The 23,847-nt window shown below is 47.1% G+C and overlaps 1 protein-coding gene across 18 annotated transcripts in view; it reads right to left on the reverse strand.

The window, feature by feature from the left end:
* The window catches only part of NCOR1 (nuclear receptor corepressor 1), a 372,787-nt gene that overhangs the window by 238,716 nt on the left and 110,224 nt on the right, over positions 1-23,847 (reverse strand). For 17 of the 18 annotated variants that reach the window (XM_029611288.1, XM_029611291.1, XM_029611302.1 and 14 more), the window contains 2 exons: positions 3,834-3,964; positions 2,789-3,018 (listed from right to left, as the gene is read on the reverse strand). In XM_029611288.1, the coding sequence (XP_029467148.1) occupies positions 2,789-3,018; positions 3,834-3,964 (361 nt within the window). Of the gene's footprint in view, positions 1-2,788; positions 3,019-3,833; positions 3,965-6,876; positions 7,280-23,847 lie in introns of those variants that run through there. The other variant, XM_029611300.1, reaches the window with a different exon arrangement.

Here is a 23,847-nt window from a genome sequence, read left to right on the forward strand (position 1 = left end):
GGGGCGGACGCATGCGTCTTCGCTTTTTTAGACTTTTGTAAGGCGGATTCCACCACTATGGAGTCATGTGGTAGTTGTGGCGTCGCATACATTGAAGGCTTTTGGAGCTTAAATTTTAAATCAGTCTTTCGGGATACCGACTGTAAGGTAAAGGGGGTCTCCCATGACTTTTGCAGGACACCATGGAGTATTGCATGAGGTGGGAGAGCAGCCGGCTCTCCGGGCGCATCAAAAATTTTGAGCAATCCCAAGGTTTCTGCTCTTGGTTCCGGTAGCTTTTGCACCTCTAACTTTAGTATATTCCCCATCTTTGCAATGAATTTGGGATATGTGAGATCCTCCGGAGGGGAATAAGGTTCCGCTGGTTGTTCCGGAGGATCCGACGGGTATCCCGTTGAAGATGTAGGCGAGGAATGCGTAGATTCTATAGTCCTTGCCGGAGACGGTGAGTGGACGGCCGATCCCTGCGGAGATGGGGATCGGGAAAATGGTAAATCCCTTTGTGGGCCCGGGCTAGCAGTGTCTGCCGGGCTCGCAGCCGCCGGTGGTAGGGTGTATGTCGACTGCAGTGTCTCAAAAAACCCGGCTAGGGAATGTGTCAAGTCCCAAAAAGCTTTCGATGTGTGGGGCGGCATCGATGGTGGCTTTTCCCTCTGTGTGGAGTGATATGGTACCTCTACTGGTGGAGGAACAGAAGTACCTTCCCCCTCCGAATCTTCACTCCATCCCATTCCTTCTCGAGGAGTGGATTTTATACTCCTCGAGTTGGTGGATGATGAGGATGAAATCGGGATAATCCCTTGAGAAATCGAGCCCGATCTCTGAGATGTACTCTTATGTTGTGACGACGAAGAAGAGGAGGATCTCCTTTCCTTACGATGAGAGGCATGATGCCTTTTTGCACTGTGCTCCCTAGTGGTGGATCTGGAAGAGCCCGAATGATGTCGATGCCTTTTTTGTGTTGAAGGCCGAGTACTTTCTCGAGATTTCCTGTCTGACTGTGTTTGTAAACGGTGTCGACCACCTTGCTTTGAAGTGTGGCCCGAGTGTTCATGGTGAGTACCTGTGGTACTCCGCAGGTCCCCCTCTGGATCTTTAAACTGTCGATCCCTTTGGGAATTTTTATCCTCTGTCAGGGATTCTGACCAGGGGTCCCGTTGTTCGGGTGCCCCGGATTTTTCGGTGTCCGCTGCCGCGGTATGGCGAGATGTAGGCCTTGGTGCTGCCGTTGATCTGGAGTGGGATGGTTTCGGCTCCCTTTGTAGTTGAGATTGCAGCCCCGATTGAGTTGACGGCGCCGACTTAGGCTCCCGTGCCGACTGAGGCTCCGGCGCCGAACGAGGTTTCGGCGCCGATTGAGGTTTCGGCGCCGACTGAGACTTCGGAGCCGGGGGAGGTTTCGGCGCCGATTTCGATGCCGCATGGGTTTTCGACGCCGGGCGGGTTGTCTGCTCCGAGTGGGTCTCTGGCGCCGAGTGGGTCTTCTGCGCCGAGTGGGTCTTCGGAGCCGAGTGAGGTGACGGCGCCGAGATAGGTTTCGGCGCCGAGAGGGTTTTGGGCTTCGATTGTGCCTTCATGGACTGCGTCGGCGCCGCCTGTGACTTCTTCGGCGTCCTTTCAGTCCTTTTAGGAACCTTTTCCGGAGGTTCCCTGTCTCTATATGGGTCCTCCTTTCGTGATAATAGTAAGGATCGGACCGGGTTGTCTTTAGTATGCGTTAGGGTACTAGGCTCAGTCAACTTGAAAGGCCTTTGTGTCCCCACGTGCAGCGGCTCGGAATTGAGACCAGGGCCCTGGTCTCCCTTCTCCTTGGGCTTCCGCTTTGCGTCTCGGACCTTTGGCGATTGAGGGTCCCACGAAGTTGCTCTCTTACCCGCTTTCGTCTTAGATTTTGGGGCCGGAGAGGAGTGAGTTGTGGACGCCTTGTCCTCCGTCGAGAGCGCCAGCCACCGGTAGCTCCTGTGTCGCCTGGCCCTCGGGGACATTTTCGCGCAGTGTTCGCAGTCGGACTGGTCATGGTCGCGTCCCAAGCAGCGGTAGCAGCGATCATGTCCGTCTGTGACGGACATGATCTTACCGCACGGACACGGCTTGAAACCCGACTTCTGCGCTGACATTCTTTTTTTTTTTTTTTTTTTTTTCTGAGGAGAAAAGGCTCCGCGTGCTCTCCAGCGCGCGGAAAAAAACAGACTGAGGAGAACCGTTGATGCTGCGCGGGAACCCACGCGCAGCCGCAGAGGATCAAAGATCTACACTCTGCTACAAAGCTCCGCCTCCTGGGCCCTGATGGACAGTTCCCATACAGCATGGCTAATTCAGCCCTGCTATCGACGGGAAAAAAATAATTTCTTATATCAATTTGCATTTGTGTAGATAGATGGGGGGGAAAAAAAAGACAAAGCAATGGCATTTGTTGTGCTGAGTGAATTACTGAGGATCTCTTTGGGTAGCAGGGCTGCCCCGCTGTGAGCTACGAGACGTGCGACACATCACCCCTCAAAATAGCAAAAATGAACATCCGACTTCTCCCAGGACAGGTTTTGTACTTTAATTATGCCCTCCCATGGCACACAGCCCCCTCCCCCTTTTTTTTTTTAATTAATTCAGGACTTACAATCAAGTAGAGAGTTCGAGTTCAATTTAAGGAGACAAAGGAAAAAAAAAATGCACACATCCCTCAGTCTCTAACGGCCTTGAGGTTCTTGCAAAGAACGCGAGCTCTGAGAAGAGCAACAAAGTGAGTGTCCCCGTTTGGGGCCCCTGGCACCCCTGCTCCCACATTACTTACAGGGCTCAGGGGGGGGTGGCAGCGGGAGTGGCGGCTCCTCAGTAGTAACAGTAGCAGCAGCCGTGGCAGCGGCGTTAGCAGCTGCAGCTTCACTAGCCATCGACCTGGTGATCCTGCCCTTGCGACGGCCTTGGCTGTTGGCGGTCTTTCGGCCTCTAGGTGTAGCCTGCTCTCTCTCCTCCAAGTCCTCTGCTGTGCTTTCCATTTTCTCTCTCTCCCTTGTGTTCTCCCTGAATGCCAGAAAAGAAGGAAATACACATCCTGGTGCTTAGGGCCAGAGAGGCAAAGTCACAAGTTAAAATCCCACCTTACCAAAAAAAAAAAAACTCCAAGTGCTCAAAATTCAGTCAGCAAAATCTCTGGGGTTTTGCCACTTGCAATTGATCAACTTGTCCAATATTAAAGTGCTCTCCATGTAACTATGTGCAACAGATTACTCTAAAAAAGCCACAGGTGAAAGCTTTGACTCCTATAAAGTAGTTTTATATATTTTTAATGTCATTAACAGGCACTTTGAGCTTTGCCCATAAAATGCAAATTTTAAACAGTTCCCCAAATGAATGGTGGGAGCAAAATGACAAAGTTGTGCAAATTTGGTCAAAATACATGTCCTGAGCACTGGAATGAGATCAAAGAACAAAATGTCATGAGCGTCTTTAATGCACCTGGTAGTTTGATCAAGGAGCAGGCAGCAGAGGATGAGACAATGCTACAAGCTGACGCTTCAAAAAACTTCATTGCCTCAGGTATAAACTTAGACTGTGAGCCTGAATGTAACTCACCCTGAGCTACCAATGAAAAAGCATGAGCACTATCTAAATTAAACAAACTTATGGATAAAGAAATCACTTTCACACCTGCTTTCTTTCTAGGGTACTGCAGTGCCAGGCACTATTCTTGGGGGGGGGGGGGGGGTGAGGAAGATCTGAAACCCAGACGAGCAAAGCTGTGAGAAGTCATTTCCTTGGTGCACTGCTATCACAAGCCTCCCCCATCACACTATGGTCAAAGCTCACCACCTCTTCCCACTCAGTCGGCCACTTACTTGAACTCCTCTTTATCATCCTTTTCTTCTTCATCTCGTTTTTCTTCCTCTTTTTTCTCTGCTTTTTCCAATTTCTCCTCTTCGACTTTTTCTATTTCCTTTTCTTCTTGTGAAGGTCGTGCAATCTGTTGCTAAAGAGAGTTTTATTTTGCAAACATGTTAGCATGCACGGAAGGATCTGAGCCACACTTATCAGGCTCACGTGGTTTTATTGACATTAGGCATAAGAGATGGGGATGGGACATAACCTGCAGCAGTCAAGCAAACATCCATATAAATGTAAAGTAACTGGGATTACTAGATCTGCAACCACTAATTTATAAAAACAAAGTACATTCCGAAAAGTGATCTTGAAACTGATCAACATCTATAGTCAGCATATAACAGACTGCGTGGTGTTGGCATGAGCAGGCAAAGCCCCTGGAGAACTACAGAGTCCCGAACTGAGTGTCAGTAGACCACAGAGCAGTGCAGCAAGGACTGCCAGTATTTGGTAGGCTCTGGTCCAAGCAAACTGGCTCATGGGCATTTTTACCACCTTTGCCAGATTATTTGTCTGATAAATCCGCTCTACCAATAACCAATTCATCCTGCTTACTCGGGGAGAGGAGCCCAAGATAGAAAAGTGTAATGGCCTCCAGAGATCCAGGCTCTATTACAGAAAACCTGCTTTCAAATTAATTTTGCCTCAGGCACACAAGGAAAATATAGCGTTCAGTTAGCAAACTCAGCAGAGAAGGCTCAGACTTCAGATGCACAGGATTTATCAACTAAAAGAATCACCTATCCACAAAGCCCGCCAGCAATGGACACCCATCAGAAATGTGTTCATTCTGGACATTAGATTATGTTCTGTCATCCCACTGGCACAAGAAAGCCTGGAGCTGGTGGTGCATGCAATGTCTAATACTGAACTAGCATCCAGCCATCACCTACCAATCTATCGGATTAATACCGTTCAACATCCTGTCAAAGCTCCTGTAGGTTCCCCTCCGGCCTGCAAAGCTCAACTCAGCATCTAGGCTCTTTGTCCTGACCACTGCAAAGAGTGGCAGGAGAGCCATTCTGAAACAGCTGCTTCACCACTATATCCCCAGAAACCTCATCTTTATAACTCGATTTTACAAGGCTCTGAGCATACTTTTCACAGTTATTGATTTATTTTATCCCAAACCAGCACTGCTCATGTGACAGATTTTAATTCAAATACAGTCTAAAAGTCCTTACACAGGGCACCCTCTCATTTCTGTCACAGTATGCAGAAAACCAACCCAGGAGTATCTTCTTCCTCGGGTCAGCTGCTAAGCTTGCCCACAGACCCTCTGCTTTTGCGGAGAAGAACCAGCCCACAAGTTCAGTAAATAGATGCAGCAATCACATTTCAAAGGATCAACCAATTGTGGACACCAAGAGAAGAGCCGGCCTCTGAATGCAAGCATGAGATGGCCACGGGCAGACCTCAACAAAAGATCTTCATCTGCTCATACTGCATCCGCTTAAAATCCCAAAGGAATTGCAGCCATAGAGCGCACAAACCCAAAACATCCCCCCGCTCCACCAGCTCTACCAGACCCTGAGGACGATCAGTGTCAGGAGGAAACCTCCCATGCTTTGTTCTGACTCTAAGCCCAGTGGTTCAATACTTCTACCTTTAGAGCTCCCTTACTGAATATCTTTCTTATAGCACCTCCCGTTGCATTCATGGATGCAACAGAAGGAATTCTGCAACCTCCAGGCAGGCAGCACATGTAAGCATTTTACACTGGTCTCTACCTTGTGCATAATGCTCCTAACTAAGAAAAAGCACACCTGCCACCCAAACAGGTAAACGGCTATCAGCCTGTCTTTGGTAGGTCCAGCTGCAAAGACAGACTTGTAGGACATGCGCAAATTTGGCAGACTATCAAAAGTCTAGAAACTGTATATTTATTCTCTCGTCAAGCCTATTGCAAGAAATAAATGGTCATTCAACACGGATTACAGATAATATCAATAATCAGAATTAAATAGAATAAAAAATACTTCATCCACAGAAATAATTTCAGATAGTTAAAAAAAAAAACAAAAAAAACATAAACCAAACCAAAATATATGTAAGCAGGTTATTTATCCTACTTCTGTTCTAATGAATTGGAAACTGAAAATCCATGGAGGTTCCTCCAATCGAGATCACATGGTAAAGAGAGGAAAAGCCCCTGTCTGAGTCTCCTCTCCACCCACTATAGTGAGAGACAGGAAGGGGTGCATGCTCATTGCTGCATTACTGCATGCTCTTGCATGCAAACAGGACTTCAAATAAGCAAAAGGAGAAGCCTGAAAACCAAAACCCAGCAAACATGGCATTTCTACAATTCATTCATTTTTTTATGGCACAGATTTAATACATTTTAAATAATTTCTCCCTCCCAAGGTTCCTAGTTTGATCATTGCAGCAATGGTCCTAAGGCCAGGAGCCAAGCACCAGGGCAGCTTTCACAACCCTGTATCATGGGCTCTAAATCTAGTCACCAGGTCTCACCCTTGCTAGTATCCAGGACTTTGTCAGCAGCATCCCCAGCCCACCTAGGGCAGAAAGGTGGGCTAGAAGAACTGATCGAGGAATCCTCCACATGGGAGCACACAGCATGGCCAGTGGGCCAATCAATGGACTAGAAATTCACATCGTAATCTGTCTTACAAGCAAATAGGAAAGGGTCCCACACTACCCGTATGCAGCACAGACCTGCACAAGACACACCATTCCTATAACAGGTAAAATGCAGCAATCTGGCACTAACAGCACAGACAGTTGTCACTATTCAAAGTTGCAAGCATTTGCTATCATAGCCTGGGAACTCAAAGCATTACAAGAAAATTGCAGCAGGCCTAAGAAACACTACAGGGGAAGTTGCAGAAGCCCAGACTGCAGTCCTGCCCCTTCCTCCCCTCTTCCACGTAACAAGGGCTTTAGCAGGGTTTAAACCAACAGGATAGAGTAACTGCTATCTTGTTGGTAACCCTTAACACGGTTACAACACAGTTACAGCCTCAGCCAGACGCCTACCTGCAAATTCATCTGTTTGGTTAAAAGCAGCTTCCTACTAGCCAAAGTGAGAGGGGGAGGGGTGGTGGTCAGGCTTTAACCCAAGATAAGATTGAAAGGGACAAGACAGCCACAGGGGCAGCACCGGCATCACGGAGCTCCTTAGAAAAGCAGCTTGACCCAGCAGCGTGTTTATTCCAGGAAACACTGTCATCCTGCCACTTAAACTGCTTAGTGCAGAGGTGTCCCGTCACACATGCAAGCCTGTAATCTCACAGGGTTACTTAAGGTAATCCCCACTGAGCTGCCCTCCATTGGCTGCCACTCTCCAGTCAACTCCCGGGGTTGTACCACCTGCTGCGGAAACGAAGGGATGATCTGCAGCCAGTCACTTATGCTGACAACACAACCCTCTCAGAAGAGCGTGCTCTGATGGCCCCTCCACCCACCCCAGATCACTTTCCCTCTGTCATTAAAAAAAAATAAAAAGTAAAACCATGAATAATCCCAGAAAAAGGTGAGGCAGGGGCATGAAGAACAAATCAAAGTGGGTCACATGCAAATATGGCTTACTTTTCCACTACCACCACCCAGCCCATCAGAAACTAAAGTTTAGAGGCTAGAGATATTTAAAAATAAATAAATAAATAAAATTCATCTAGCAGCAAACACTCCAGCCAGAAAGATGCATTTTTATTTTTGTCGTCATACGTACTGCAATGTGGTTCCGCTGATAAAAACAAAATGCATTGCTAGGAAACTCAATCCCCTGTACTTCAGCCAATCCATTCACCCGGCAAGGCAGAACACTCTGTTCAACTTTCAATACAAAACTAAATTAAATGCTGTAGCTCCATGGCCAGCCGGATGGAAATGCACTCTAGCAGGTGCAAAGTAATAATAATAAATCTAATTACAAGCTATTTCAATCAATACGTGTTCAAAGCATGGGAGAATATTAGAAAAACAAAGTAAGGATGGTGATCATCTCGCCTCATCTTACTGAGGGAATGGTGGTGATCTGAGTGACAGAAGCACCTGCCCCTTGGGAACGGGGGAGAATGTCAAAGTCCCCTTTAATGTATTACACCATTGAGACTGCAACCACAAGAATAAGAAAACCATAATCAAAAAGCTCTGCTGTCTAAAACATCTGCCTAGAATAGGAAAACCTACTGTGAGTCCACATTTCAAGTCACATAATAGGAACAGTAGTCCTAGTATGAAATGCTTTGGACAGAACTCAATCAGGCACAAGCAGTCCATCTCTATTTTAGCAGATACTGCATGTCCACAGGTTTGTAGTGAGTGGCATTAATGGCTAATGAATTACAAGGTTACATAATGCAAATTTGGTTGCAAGAAGACAGCGCACTTGATGTCAACATTTGCCAAGCCACTCATGCTGCAATTTAGATAGGTGATATGACAGCATAAAACTTTTTCCCTCCATTTTCATAAATAGAATATCAAACACAAAAAAAGCAAATTGCTTTCCAAATACAAAATATGCATCTTAAGATGGCAGGACTGACATGTCTCAGAACCCCAACAGACGCTGCGCTTAATACAGTTTGCTAAACTAGAAACTTAATAAGCAAACTATATTAAACACCGTTAGAAAAAGTATCTGCTGAGAAACAAGAAGCTATCAGGACTAAAATGCTCCATACTTGGGCTTTTTATTTCAGTGTCTGATTAGCAAGTACTTACATATTGTCCAGGTTTCATTAGCCAGCCTGGACAGATAATCATCCAAAGCAAACAGAGCAAGGTCATAAGACACACCCCTGGCTGAACCTGAATGCTCTCCTGGCTAAAGTTCTTGGAAAGTATTAGAAGCAATTAGTAAAAGTTGGATAAAGCTATACAATGGCCAAGGAAAATACATTGTAAAGCAATAGAATGTATTGTAAAGATAACCAAAAGCTTTGGTTAAGTATCTGCTACATGGATTTCTGCCACACCATGAAGAGTTTCACACTCGCTGCCACCACAATCACCACCCTGAAAACTGAATTTACAACTCTTGAGGGTTTTAGACAAAGACCTGCATACCAGGGAGCGAGAGACGGAGCAGAAAGATTCCAAATTATCCCTCTCAACTGTAAGCAGATTGTTAATATAAACAAAACCATACTTTGAAGTGTTTGATACAAATGCTAGAAGTCTAGATATAATTGGCATCTCAGAGTCCTGGTGGAAAGCAGAGTTGCTCACCTGTTAACAGATGTTCTCCAAGGACAGCAGGATGTTAGTCCTCAAATAAGGGTGACATCATCATATGGAGCCCGGCACAGGAAACTTCTGTCAAAGTTTCCAGAACTTTGACTTGACATACCGAGCATGCCCCCGCATGCCCTATACCACACGTCCACACGGTGTCCCTCTTCAGTCTCGTAACAGAATTATGATGAAAATTAAACAAAAAATAGGAGAAACCCAACTCTGTGGGCGGGTTTCGCGAGGACTACATCCTGCTGTCCTGTTACAGGTAAGCAACTCTGCTTTCTTCAAGGACAAGCAGGATGGTAGTCCTCACACATGGGTGAATCCCTAGCTACAGGAAGCTCCCCAACAAAAAAGGGCACCAACAGACACCAACCAAGTGCCAACGGGCACTACAACAGTGCTGTTGGTAACAGAGGGGGAGACAACCTGAACCCAAACAATGGACCCTAGGCAGGGAAAGTTGGGTTCAACACCTCAAATAGATTCCGAAGGACAAACTGGCTGAACCTGTCACGTTGGTCATCCCTATCCAGACAATAGTGAGATGCAAATGTGTGGAAAGAACTCCGTGAAGCAGCCTTGCAGACCTCCTCCACAGATACTGCTTGCAAGTGGGCAGATGCTGCCATGGCTCTGCAGAATGAGTCTTGACATGACCCTCAATATACAATCCCATCTATGCATAACAGGAGGAGATGCAATCTGCTAGCCAACTGGATGGTGTCTGTCTAGAAACGGCAACTCCCAACCTATTCTTATCAAAAGAAATAAAAAGTTGGTTGGACTGTCAATGGGCTTCTGTCCACTCCAAATAGAAGGCTAAGGCTCGCTTGCAGTCCAAACTGGGCAGTGCTCATTTGCCTTGGTGAGAATGGGGCCTAGGAAAGAAAGTTGGCAGGACAATAGAGTGGTTAAGGAATTTTGGGTGTGTGTGCAAGACCACCCTTTCATGATAAAACTTAGTATAATGTGCATAAGTCACTAAGTCCTGGAGCTCGCTGACCCTGTGCGCTGAAGTGACAGCCACCAAAAATATGACCTTCCAGGTCAGATACTTCAGGTCACAGGTGCGCAGTGGCTCAAAAGGAGCTTTTATCAGCTGAGCTAGTACCACGTGGGTGTCCCAAGACACAGCGGGAAGGCCTTAGGGGAAGCTTCAACTGAAGCAGACCCCACATAAAACGTACAACTACAGGCTGTACAGAGATGGGCGTACCATCTACAACATGGTGGTATGTGCCAATTGCACTCAGGTGGACCCTAACAGAGTTGGTTTTCAAGCCAGCCTCTGATAGGTGTAGAAGGTAATCAAGCAGCTTTTGTGGGGGGGCAGAAGAATGGATCTAGGGCCTTCAGCTCATACTACATGGAAAACCTCCTCTACTTCACTCTGTAGGAACTTCTAGTGTAAGGCTTTCTAGAAGCCACTAGGACCCGAGACACATTCTTCGAGAGATCAAGCGGATGCAGAATCAACTTCTCAACATCCAGGCTGTGAGCGACAGGGCCTGGAGGTTGGGATGCCACAACCTTCCCTGATCCTGCATGATAAGATCTGGGGAAGACCCCAGACTGATCAGATTCTGGATGAATAAGTCTTGTAGGACTGGAAACCAGTCCTGTATCGGCCAGTAAGGGGCTATGAGGATCATAGTCCCTTTGTCCTCACGAAGCTTCAAGAAAGTCTTTGCCAGCAAAGGAATTGGAAGATACATGCACAGAAGACTCTTGTCCCAATGCCAGGCAATGGGGCTCGAAGCTGGTTTGCCATCCGACCCATACTGGGAGCAGAATAAGTTATCATCCTGTTCTAGGGGGCCACAAATAGATCTATGCCTAGGCTCCCCCAGAGGCAGAAGATCCAATTTGCCACCTCCTGGTTCAGGGACTATTCATGGGGTCCGAAGGCACAACTCAATCTGTCTGACACCACGTTCCTTGTACCTGCCAGATACATTTCCCTGAGCACCATCCTGTGGGACAGGGCCCATGACAAATTCTAGACTACTTCATGTCATAGGAGGTACAATCCCATACCTCCTTGCTTGTTGACATACCACATCGCTACCTGTTTGGATCAGGACACCTTTGTTAGACAGCTGATCGCTGAAAACCCAGAGCTTGTACCTGATCACCAAGAGCTCCAGGAAGTTGATCTGGCAACAGCTTTCTTGAGCGGACCAGAGGCCCAGGTTGCAGAGCCCCTCTAAATGAGCCCCCTAGGCCAGGGTGGATGCATCCATGGTTAGGAAGACTCCGGAAAGAGATCCTCCATCATCAGGACAGAGAATCCCAGACAGACAGGGTGACTCAGATGCAAGCCTGGAGGCTCTGCGTGGCCTGGCGCCACTGCAACCTCAGTATCCATTGGGCTCTGCACATGTGTAAACAGGCTAAGGGAGTGACATGGATGATTGTGGCCATGCGGCCCAACAACCTCAACATGTGCCGCGCTGACACCTGCTGGCTCCCCTGGATATCTGCTGCAACGGACACCAGGGTGGCGGCCCATGAACGAGGCAGAAAGGCTTTTGCCTAATCCATGTCCAGCAGGGCTCCTATAAAGTTCAATTGAGGTGACATACTGAGATGGGTTGACGATGAACCCTAGTGACACCAACACCCGGATGGTCAAGCTCAAGGACTGAATGGCCCCTGCCTGAGATGTGCTCCTGTCCAGCCAATCATCCAGATAGGGGAAGACATGCACATCCAGCCTGCAGAGGTGTGCCACCACCACAGCCAGGCATTTTGTGAAGACATGTGGGGCTGATGCTAGCCCAAACGGCAACACTCTGTACTGGAAGTACTGTTTCCCCACTATATATCGTAGATACTTCCTGTGACCTGGGAGTACGCGTCCTTTAGTTCGAGAGAGCACAGTCAGTTCCCACTTTGCAGAAGGGGGCTCAAGGTGCCCAGGGAAACCATTTTTTCTTTTTTTTTTTATTTAGAAACTTGTTCAAGGTCCTTAGGTCTAGGATGGGACAGAGTCCTCCTGTTCTCTTTGGAATCAGGAAATACCTGGAGTAGAATCCCCGCCCTCTCTGCCTTGGTGGAACAGGCTCAACCGCCCTGGCCATTAAGAGGGCGGACAACTCTGCAAGCAGTACTTCCTGATGCACTACCGACTCCCAAAATGGGAACAGGCACCCAATAGGATTAATTGGCACCCTTGATGGACGATGGAAGAACCCACTGGTCCAAGGTTATACTGGGCCACCGGTGCGTGAAGAACCGCAGTCTGCCCCCAACCGATCCAGTACCTCAGGTACAGACAATTGGCTTATGCTTTCTCTGATCCAGTCAAAACCCTGTCCCGGGAGTTGACTGAGATGCTGGCTGGGGCTTGGGAGCTCTTTGCTGCCTGGGGCGGCCATGATAGCTCATATGCTGCTGACGGGAGCGTGGGGGCAGAGGATAGTACCTCCTCTGGTGATAGACTTCCTCTGCACCTGCCTCGACGATCTTCTGGATGAGGAGGATGGGTCCAAATTGCCAGCGGAGAGCTGTTGTAGGGTCTAATAGTGATCCCACAACTGGGCCATCGCATCCCTCACCCTATCTCCAAAGAGATTCTCCCCAGTACACGGCACGTCAGCAAGCCATTCCTGAACCTCTGGATGGAGATCCAAGGCCCACAGCCATGCCATTCTGCGAGCACCGATTCCTACTGCAGAGGTCCTCGCTGCCATTTTGAAAACATCGTAGGTTGTCCCTCATGTTTTCCACACTCCAGGCCCTTCTGCACCAGCAACAAGAGGGTGTTACTGCTGCTGAGGCAACTGCTTGGCTATTTCCTGCACCTGGCTCCGGAGGTCCTGCGAGTATTGGCTCATGTAGAGCTGGTAGGAGGCGATATGAGCAATAACCATGGCCCCCTGGAATACTTTCCTCCCAAGAGCGTCTAATACCCTGTGGTCCTTCCCTGGTGGCACAGAGGAATGGGTCTGAGAGTACTTGGTCCTCTTGAGGACAAATTAAATGACCAATTGATGGGGGAGCTGACGCTTATCAAATCCAGTAGCCTTCTGGATGAGGTAAAGCCTGTCCACCTTCCTGTTAACGGGAGGCACTGTGAGGGGGTGTTCCCATATACTCAACAGCAGCTTTTTAAGGAGGTCATGCATTGGGACTGCCACAATTTCCTTAGGAGGCTCGACAAACTGGAGGATCTCCAAAATCTTGTGTCTGGCATGTTTCTCCGTCAACAACTGAAACAGAATGGCTTCCACCATTACCCACACAAAACCTGGGAAGGATAAGTCCTCCGGTGGGGACCTCCTTCGCTCTTCTGAAGGAGACTGTTTCGAGGGGAAATCTTCCAAGCCCTAAAAGGAGGGCTCTGTAGTATTATCACCCCAGAGATCACAGGGACCCTCATCTTTACTGTAATCAACACAGGATGGTGCCTTGGCTGCTCAGCCTTCATCCACAGGCGCAGTCAACGGCAAACCCATTGCAAGCCCGGCAAAGCTGGATGGATGGCAGCAGGTCGTAGTGCATCTGCCAGCCTAGGCGGAGCTTCCTCCTCAGAGGAACCGGGAATGACCACATCGGTCAGGGGAAGCATCGGTGCCTTGCCGGGCATCGATGGCTTCCTGGGACCTGGCGCCAACTGGCCAGTAACACACCGATGAGCACATTGAGCCGTTACAGCAACGGTTCCAAAGTGGACAGGAGCTGTGTCTGTGCCGTCTGTGCCACAGGACTGATGCCCTGCAGCGTCCTCTCCATCGCCAGCTGAATGCACCACTCCAGCTCCTGCTTGAAAGCTTCCAAAGCCAAAACTGACTGGGAGGAAGGAGGGGTGCCCAGATCTTCCTTGGATCCCGAGGTGGATCAGCAACTGGCAAAAGGACCGGTGGAAACAGATGTGGACCTCCCGGCATAGATGAAGGATGGGCGCTCCTCGCCACGGGAGTTGCTTCAGTGGCATCTGGGTGCATCCCCATGCACAGCAAAGGAGACCGGTGCCGATGCTTCCTCAGCTTCCCTCTGTGCTTGGCCCGGTCTTTCCCCGGTGCCAAGGTTGAAGATGAGGAACTAGACTTCCTCGACCTGGAGGAGACAGAGCGTGGTCGGTTTCCGGTGCCCCCATTCACCAGCAGAACTGACGGTCCTGCCTGTATCGATGTGATATCCATCGATGTGTTTCCAAGGTCCATTGGTGCCGACGCCACTGATGCCAAAGTTGATGGCTCAGACTTCTCCGATCCGAAGAGTTTCTCCATCTTTTCGAGTCGGGCACGACATCTCTTCGGGGTCATTTGGGCGCCCTTGGGACAATCCTGAATGTCATGAGATGCCCCCAAGCAGAGTACAGATATCATGGGGATCTGTGAAAATCGGTAATGGCCATGATCAAAGCGAAAAAAGAGGGACACAAAACAACGATGGTGGCAGGCAACAATAACTGGTGGGCACTGAGGCACAGCCACCACGGGGGAGATCGAAACGAAAGAAAACTTAACTGAAAACAGCGAGAAACCTAAGGAGGCTACGGGAGGGACAGAGAGGGACCGGGCGTCAATGGAATCTAAGGAAAACCCCAAGAAAATTGGGGAAAAAAGTTTTAAAGAAAAAATTAAGAGCTCACTCACACCGCATTGCAAAAGCTCCACCAAAAAAAACAGACTGAAGAGGGACTATGCATGGACGCACAGTATAAGGCATGCTGGTCATGCTCAGTATGCCAAGTCAAAGTTCTGGAAACTTTGACAGAAGTTTTCCATGTCAGGCTCCATCTGATGATGTCACCCATGTGTGAAGACTACCATCCGGCTTGTCCTTGGAGGAGGAGGATAACCAGTGGGTCACTGTGATAGGTTACAAATTATATCGCAATGATAGGATAGATCCAATTGGTGGAGTGGTGGCTCTATATATTAAAAGGGCACAGAGTCAAACAGAATAGAAGTTCTGCAGGAATCAAAATGCACTGTAAAATCATTATGGATAGAAATTCCATGTGAGAAAGGGAATAGAATAGCAGTGGGGGAAATATTACTATCCACCTGGCCAGAATGAACAGACAGATGACGAAATGCTAACAGAAATTAAGGAAGTTAACAAAATTAGCAGCACGGTAATAATGGGCAATTTCAATTACCCCAGTACTGACTGGGTGAATGTCACATCAGGACATGCTAAGGAGGTAAAGTTTCTAGATGGAATAAATGACTGCTTCATGGACAAGAGGGGGAGCCATTTTAGACCTAATCCTTACTGGATCACTTAATCTGATGAGAGGTAACAGTGTTGGGGGCACTTGGCAATAGTGGAAAGTTGTAGCAGCCTAGTAGTTAGAACTGTGGGCTGCAAAGCAGGATAAAAGTCCCACTGCTTCTCCTTTGCAACTTGGGCAAGTCACTTTAACCTCCATTGCCTCAGGTACAAACTTAGATTGTGAGCCCCCTGGGGACAGGAAATACCTACAGTACCTGAAAGGCAGAATATAAATCAAATAGATAAGAGAAATAGTGATTATAATATGATCAAATTGGACTTAATTGGAGAGAGGACACTAAGGAAATTTACTGCAATAGCAATAGGGAGACAATAGGGAGCAATAGGGAGACAATAATAAAAAAATGAGAAAACGGTTAGGAAAAAAATGAAAGGAGAAACTGCAAAGATTAAAAGTCTACAGGAGGCATGGACGTTATTTAAAAATACCACCTTGGAAGCTCAAATCAGATGTATTCCTCGCATTGAAAAAAAGTGGAAGGAAGTTCAATTAATTGCCAGTATGGTTAAAAGGTGCAGTGAGAGAGGCAATGGATAAGGGATCCGAATGAAGAAAACAGGAAACAGCATAAGCACTGGTAAGTTAAGATGCAAAGCACTAATAAAGAAAACAAATGGAGAAATTACTTACCTGATAATTTTGTTTTCTTTAGTGTAGGACAGATGGACTCAGGACCAATGGGTTATGCTCCCCTGCCAGCAGATGGAGACAGAGTCAGGTTTCAAAGCTGATGTCACCCTAGATACACCCCTGCAGTGACCTCAGCCCTTCAGTATTCTCTTCAAAAGCCACTGTGGACATACTATTGAAAAATGATTAAAAATATGATTAAAAATGGATAACCGTAACTGTACTCAACCAAACAAACACTGAACCCCAGTAAGATTATAGATGCCCTGAACTAGGGACTAGATGACAGTTTACCCATAATCTCTTGGAATCAAAATCCACTCCAAGGGCGAATCCTTGGCACCGTTCTTGGGCAGCTGTGGGCGGGATGCTGAGTCCATCTGTCCACACTAAGGAAAACAAAATTATCAGGTAAGTAATTTCTCCATTTCCAAGCATGTAGCCAGATGGACTCAGGACCAATGGGATGTACAAAAGCTACTCCAGATCTAGGCGGGAGGCTGCCCGTGGTCCGGTTAACACCGCCCTTAAAAAGGCTGCATCTTCTTGGCTTCTATGTTCAGGCGATAGAACCTGGAGAAGATGTGCAAGGAGGACCACGTCACCACTTGGCAGATATCAACAGGAGACAACGGTCTAGCTTCCGCCCATGAGACCACTGAGCCCTAGTGGAATGAGCTTTAATCTGAAAAGGTAATGGCCTTCCTGCCTCCAACATAGGCTCCCGTGACCACTTCCTTAATCCAGCAAGCTATGGTAGCCCGCGAAGCTGGTTCGCCCTGCTTCCTTCCACCATGACAAATACGCAGTCCGTCCTTTGGACTGGTTCTGAAACTTCCAGATAACACACCAAAAGTCTACTGACATTCAAATGATGAAGGCGGCAGTATTCTTCTGCATCCTTGTGCTTATCTAGGGATGGAAACGAAATGAACTGATTCAAATGAAACTCCGAGACTATCTTGGGCAAGAAGGATGGAACGGTACCAAGCTGTAACGCTCCTGGAGTCATCCGGAGGAACGGTTCCCGACACAACAATGCCTACAGTTCAGAGATGTGATGTGCCGAGCATATATCCACCAGAACACCGTTTTCAAGGTTAATAAATGCAAGGAAAGACTTCACAGCGGCTGAAAGGAGGGCCCTGCCAAAAATTCCAATACTAAATTAAGATTCGACAAGGGAACCGGCCACCATTGCAGTGGCCAGAGGTGCTTCACCCCTTTCAGAAAACGGGCCATGTCTGGATGAGCCGACAGGCAGGTTCTGGTTCACCTCACCCCTGAAACAGGAGAGCGCTGCTACCTGGACCTTCGAGGAGTTAAGGGTCAAACTTTTATTCAAGCAGTCCTGCAAAAAATCCAGAATTAGAAGGATTTTGACTGCCCGAAGGGGGACACCGCATTCCTCGCACAAGGCCACAAATAAATACTCTCCAGACCCGCACATAGTCTAGGAACATACAGAACTTCCATTCGCGGAGTAAGGTGGCAATTATTGCCACAGAATATCCTCATTTCATCAGGCGAGCCCTCTCGAGGGCCAGATCGTAAAACATAATCAAGTTGGATACTCGTAAAGGACCAGTCTTTGCTGCAGCATGTCCCTGTGCGGTGGGATGCATGGGGGGGGGGGGGGGGGGGGGGGGGGGGTTTCTCCACCAGGAGTCGCCACATGTCCACAAACCACGGACACCTGGGCCAATCTGGAGCTACTAATAGGATTAATACCCTGTGGTGCTCGATTCTGCAAATGTCCCTGCCCAGTAGGGGCCACAAAGGAAGGCATATAGCAACTCTTCTTCCAGCCAGGTCTGAACGAGAGCATCGACCCCCAGGGACCACAGATCTCTTCTGTGACTGAAGAATTGGGGAAACTTTGAATATGAGATGCGGCCAGCAGCTCGATGGATGGGTGACCTCAGAGATCTACTATCAGCTGAAAGGCTTTGGCAGACAACACCCACTCTCCTAGATCCAGACTCTCCCTGCTTAGGAAGTCAACTCTGACGTTGTCTTTTACTGCGAGGTGGGAGGCTAAGATCATCCGTAGATGTATTTCCGCCCATTCCATAAGGAGATCTAACTCCTATGACACTTGCTGGCTCTTGGATCCACCCTGGCAGCTGATGTAGGCTACAGTCGTTGCGGTGTCCGACATTACACGGACCGCTTGACCCTAGAGTCTGTGGCTGAATTATAGACACGCCAATCTGACTGACCGGGTTTCTAAGCAGTTGATGTTCCAGAGGGCCTCTTCCTTGGTCCTACGTCCCTGGGTTGTCAGTTTCTGACAGTGAGCTCCCCAGCCCCAGAGGCTCACGTCTGTTGTGAGAACCAGCCAGTTCGGAGAGGACAGGGTACACCCCTGCTCAGATGAGCTTCCTGTAGCCACCACTGGAGACAAGAACATACTCCCATCATTAACTGGAGGCTTATCAAATAGTCTTGAGATGGTTGGTTCCAATGTGCTAGTAGTGAGCATTGAAGTGGTTGCATGTGTGCCCTCGCCCATGGCACTACTTCCAGGGTTGCGCCATCAAACCGAGAACTTGGATATAGCTCCACACCGGCGGGCGTATCGTGCTCATTAACTGATGCATTTGGGACATCAACTTCCTAAGCCGCGTGGTCAGAAGGAAGACCTTGCCCTGCTTGGTGTCAAACCGGACTCCCAGATATTCCAACTGGAAGGGCTTGAGAATGCTTTTGTCCAGGTTGACGTCCCAATAGAGTTCCTGAAGCAAGGAGGTCACCCTGTTAGTCACCACTCTGGAATTCACCTCCGAATCATCCATCTCCTGAGAGAGGAGTAGGCACAAACAAGCTACCAGGGCACAACAAGAAGCAATCTGTAAGGTCATTGCTACTGCATCAAAGGCCTGTTTAAGGACGGACTCCATCAGTCTTACGTGCGCATCCTTTAAGGCCGCTCCTCCCTCCACTGGGATAGTTGTTCTCTTAGAGATGGCACAGACCAGCGTATCCATTTTAGGGAAATGCAAACGCTTTCTCACTGCCGGATTCAATGGGTATAAGAACATGCCATACTAGGTCAGACCAAGGGTCCATCATGCCCAGCATCATGTTTCCAACAGTGGCCAAACCAGGCCATAAGAACCTGGAAAGTACCCAAAAACTAAGTCTAATCCATGCTACTGTTGCTAGTAATAGCAGTGGCTATTTTCTAAGTCAACTTAATTAATAGCAGGTAATGGACTTCTCCTCCAAGAACTTATCCAATCCTTTTTTAAACACAGCTACACTAACTGCACTAACCACATCTTTTGGCAACAAATTCCAGAGTTTAATTGTGCATTGAGTGAAAAAGAACTTTCTCCGATTAGTTTTAAATGTGCCACATGCTAACTTCATGGAGTGCCCCCTAGTCTTTCTATTATCCGAAAGAGTAAATAACCGATTCACATTAACCCATTCTAGACCTCTCATGATTTTAAATACCTCTATCATATCCCCCCTCAGCCGTCTCTTCTCCATGCTGAAAAGTCCTAACCTCTTTAGTCTTTCCTCATAGGGGAGCTGTTCAATTCCCTTTATCATTTTGGTCACCCTTCTCTATACCTTCTCCATCATAACTATATCTTCTTTGAGATGCGGCGATCAGAACTGTACACAGTATTCAAGGTAGGGTCTCACCATGGAGCAATACAGAGGCATTATGAAATTTTCCGTTTTATTCACCATTCCCTTCCTAATAATTCCCAACATTCTATTTGCTTTTTTGACTGCTGCAGCACACTGAACCGACGATTTCAATGTGTTATCCACTATGATGCCTAGATCTCTTTCTTGGGTGGTAGCTCCCAATATGGAACCTGACATTGTGTAACTATAGCATGGGTTATGTTTCCCTATATGCATCACCTTGCACTTATCCACATTAAATTTCATCTGCCATTTGGATGCCCAATTTTCCAGTCTCAGAGATTTATCACAATCTGCTTGTGATTTAACTACTCTGAACAATTTTGTATCATCTGCAAATTTGATTACCTTACTCGTCTTATTTCTTTCCAGATCATTTATAAATATATTGAAAAGTACAGGTCCCAATACAGATCCCTGAGGGATTCCATTGCCCACTACCTTCCACTGAAAAAATTGTCCATTTAATCCTACTCTGTTTCCTGTCTTTTAGCCAGTTTGTAATCCACGAAAGGACATTGCCACCTATCCCATGACTTTTACTAGAAGCCTTTCATGAGGAACTTTGTCAAACGCCTTCTGAAAATCCAAATATACTACATCTACCGGTTCACCTTTATCTACATGTTTATTAACACCTTCAAAAAAGTGAAGCAGATTTGTGAGGCAAGACTTGCCTTGGGTAAAGCCATGCTGACTTTGTTCCATTAAACAATGTCTTTCTATATGTTCTGTGATTTTGATATTTGGAACACTTTCCACTATTTTTCCTGGCACTGAAGTAAGGCTAACCGGTCTGTAGTTTCCAAGATTGCCCCTGGAGCCCTTTTTAAATATTGGGGTTACATTAACCACCCTCCAGTCTTCTGGTACAATGGATGATTTTAATGATAGATTACAAATTTTTACTAATAGGTCTGAAATTTAATTTTTGAGTTCCTTCAGAACCCTGGGGTGTATACCTTCCGGTCCAGGTGATTTATTACTCTTCAGTTTGTCAATCAGGCCTACCACACGTTCTAGGTTCACTGTGATTTGGTTCAGACCATCTGAATCATTACCCATGAAAGCCTTCTACAATACAGGTATCTCCCCAACATCCTCTTCAGTAAACACTGAAGCAAGAAAATCATTTAATCTTTCCACAATGGCCTTATCTTCTCTAATTGCCCCTTTAACCCCTCAATCATCTAACAGTCCAACTGACTCCCTCATTGGCTTTCTGCTTCGGATATATTTTTTAAAGTTTTTACTGTGAGTTTTTACCTCTACGGCCAACTTCTTTTCAAATTCTCTCTTAGCCTGTCTTATCAATGTCTTACATTTAACTTGCCAGCGCTTATGCATTACCCTATTTTCTTCTGTTGGAGCTTAAAACGCTCGTCCCCCTTTAAAACTTGCTTCTGGGACATCCCATTCCAGGTCAATCAACTCCTGGATGGCTTCCAGTACTGGAAACTAGCAAGATGCTTTCCGTGGGAAATTCAGAATGGGATTCTTCTTTGGTTCCATAATAAAGTCCACCCCAGGAGCTCCCAGCACATTCAGAGTCTGGGAAACCATGGCTGCAATTCATCTCTATGGAAAAACAAACATAGTATGATATGGTTCTAAACCAGGGGAAATTTGCCCATCTTCCAAGGAATATGTATCCTCCACTTCATCCGTGCCGCTCGGGTCCTGCCAGGGATACTCTTGGTGAGGCATCTGCCAACAGGACTGGGAGAGGGAGGGCTTACCGGCTGAGGTTCCATTCGGACAGGGGCAAATGAGGTAGCAGACTGCGCCCGTACGAAGGCTTGAAGGTCCTGGAAAAATTCCACCCAAGAGAAGACAGCCAGGTCCATGCCTAGCCTAGGAGGTACTGGGGTAGGTGCTGCTGAATTTCCCTCTCCCATGAACAAGCCAGTCACGGGGGTACTCAGATCTGGGGTACTTCTGGTTAAGGCTGTGGCTGACCCATCCTCTGAATGAGCTTAGCAAAGTCCAGGAAGGCCAACTCTCCCTGGGCTTCCTCACAGTGCTGACCTAAGTTGGAATCCAGGTTAGACTGTGTAGCCCTAATATGACAAGCACTGCACGCACAAAGATGTGCACAAGATGGCGCTGCCACGGCCTACCACGCAGTGTGCCACTCAAGCCTAAAGCAGGGCCTAGCCACCGGGGGCCGCTCAACCCATTCGGAAGCCCACTTCCCCTTACCCCAATGGGATCAGGAAGGATGTCAGTACGGCGCGCCGAGCAAGGAGACCGGAGGAAGTCTTACCAAAACCCCTCCAAATGTCTCTGAAACAGGAAGTAAATTTTTTTTTTTTTAAACTTACCTAGTATCAGCAGTTACTGGCTAAGTACAGAGAGTCTCCGGCTGCAGGGGAAGAGGGTTTTGGCCATCACTGCCACGCTCGGATTCCTGGACCCGCTGCCCTTCAGCTGCTTAAGCAGCAAAGTCCACGCCGGGAATTGGCTATCGGACCAAGGTACACCTCTGAGGGATCTTGGAAATCGCTTTAGGAATTCTCATCTGGGGGAGGGATCTTTAGGTATCACCGCAGGAGAGAGGGCCTCAATTTTTTTTTCCAATTTAAACGTAGAATTTCTCCTTCCAAAAATTACAGCAATTCCCATAGGGAGAGGTACATCCACCATCTGCTGGAGACGGAGAATACTGAAGAGCTGAGGTCACTGCAGGGGTGTATCAAGTGTGACGTCGGCTTTGAAATCTGACTCCATCTCCATCTGCTGGCAGGGGAGCATAACCCACTGGCCCTGAGTCCATCTAGCTACACACTAGGAAAGGCAGAATTTGAAAAGAATTTGCTGTGGAAGCGAAAACTCAAACTTTTTCAAGTGCATTCGAAATAAAAAGCCTTTGAGGGAATCAGTTGGATCATTAGATGTTCAAGATGTAAAAGGGCACCAAGGCAGGACAAGGCCATAGCAGAGATTAAACAAATTCTATACTGAGGAAGCTGTATGGCAGGGTACTCATGCAAGAAGTGATATTTAAAAGATGATAATTCAGAAGAATTGCAACACATTTCACCTTCTTTCCATCTGAAGATGTAATAGGACAAATTGACAAACTAAACAGTAGCAAATCACCTGACCCAGATGAAAAATGAAATTACAGGTTACTAATAGTAGGTCTTGCAAACTATCATTAAAGCAAGTTTGCTTACCATGAATGTTTTCTGTAGCTAGCAGGATGAGTTAGCCCAGGTGTGCTCGAAAAGATCCTTGAGACCCTCCCCCATTTAGGAAGTGCTTCATGCCAATAAATCTCATGCATATTCATTTGAGATATCCTAAAAACCTGGGAGGCTAGGGAGGGACCCTCAAGGACCAGTTTGAGCACCCCTGAGCTAGCCATTAGATGCGGAGTTCCCACATGAGCACTGCCTCAAACCTCCTCAGTCAGTATCAGAGCTGAATCTACCTATCTAGCTGACTCTCCAAGGAGGTGGGCAGGTATTCAATGACTTCTTCATTCTGCTATCTTCAGAAAACACCTTTTCGGTAAGCAAAATTACTTTTTCCATGGACAGCCCCAAATTAAAGGTTGCAGTGGAGCAATACTTAATAAGCAATCCAGACTCCACCATGGAGAGTGAACTACAGCAAGAATAGATTGTGCAAAACTGTTTGTCCAAAGTTGCTACCTGTTCTCAAAAGGATATCAAGGCAGTAATGGGATTTAAGTATGTGGATTGAAGACCAAGTTGAAGCTTTGCATAGGTTTTGATTGGTACTTCTCACAGATAAGTGACAGAAGCAGCCATGGTGCATACCAGATGAGCTTTAATCTGTGAGTTGCAATCCTGCTGAGTTTTAGCAGTGATTAATGCACTCAGCTAACCAGTTGGATAAAGTTTGTTTAGCTACTGGTATCCCCAAATGGTTAAAGAGTCAAAGGAGACAAACAACTGGTTGATTTATTGATGAAGTTGAATACATCTCTTATAATATGCTAGGGTCCCATTTGCAGTCCAGAAAAGGAAGAACTTTCTCGTCTTCATTTGCATGGGGCTTTGGGAAAAAAGTAGGTAAACAATGGATTAATAAGGAAAGTCAATACTACTTTTGGCAGAAATTTTGGGCGAGTTTGAAGAACTAATCTGTTGGGATAAAACCGTAGACTTGAAATGTAGTGGATAAGGACATGGCGCCACAACTCTTCTTGCTAAGGTGATGCAATGAGGAAACGTGTCTTCCAA

This window comes from Rhinatrema bivittatum, chromosome 8, assembly GCF_901001135.1.
Source record: "Rhinatrema bivittatum chromosome 8, aRhiBiv1.1, whole genome shotgun sequence".
NCBI lineage: Eukaryota > Metazoa > Chordata > Amphibia > Gymnophiona > Rhinatrematidae > Rhinatrema > Rhinatrema bivittatum.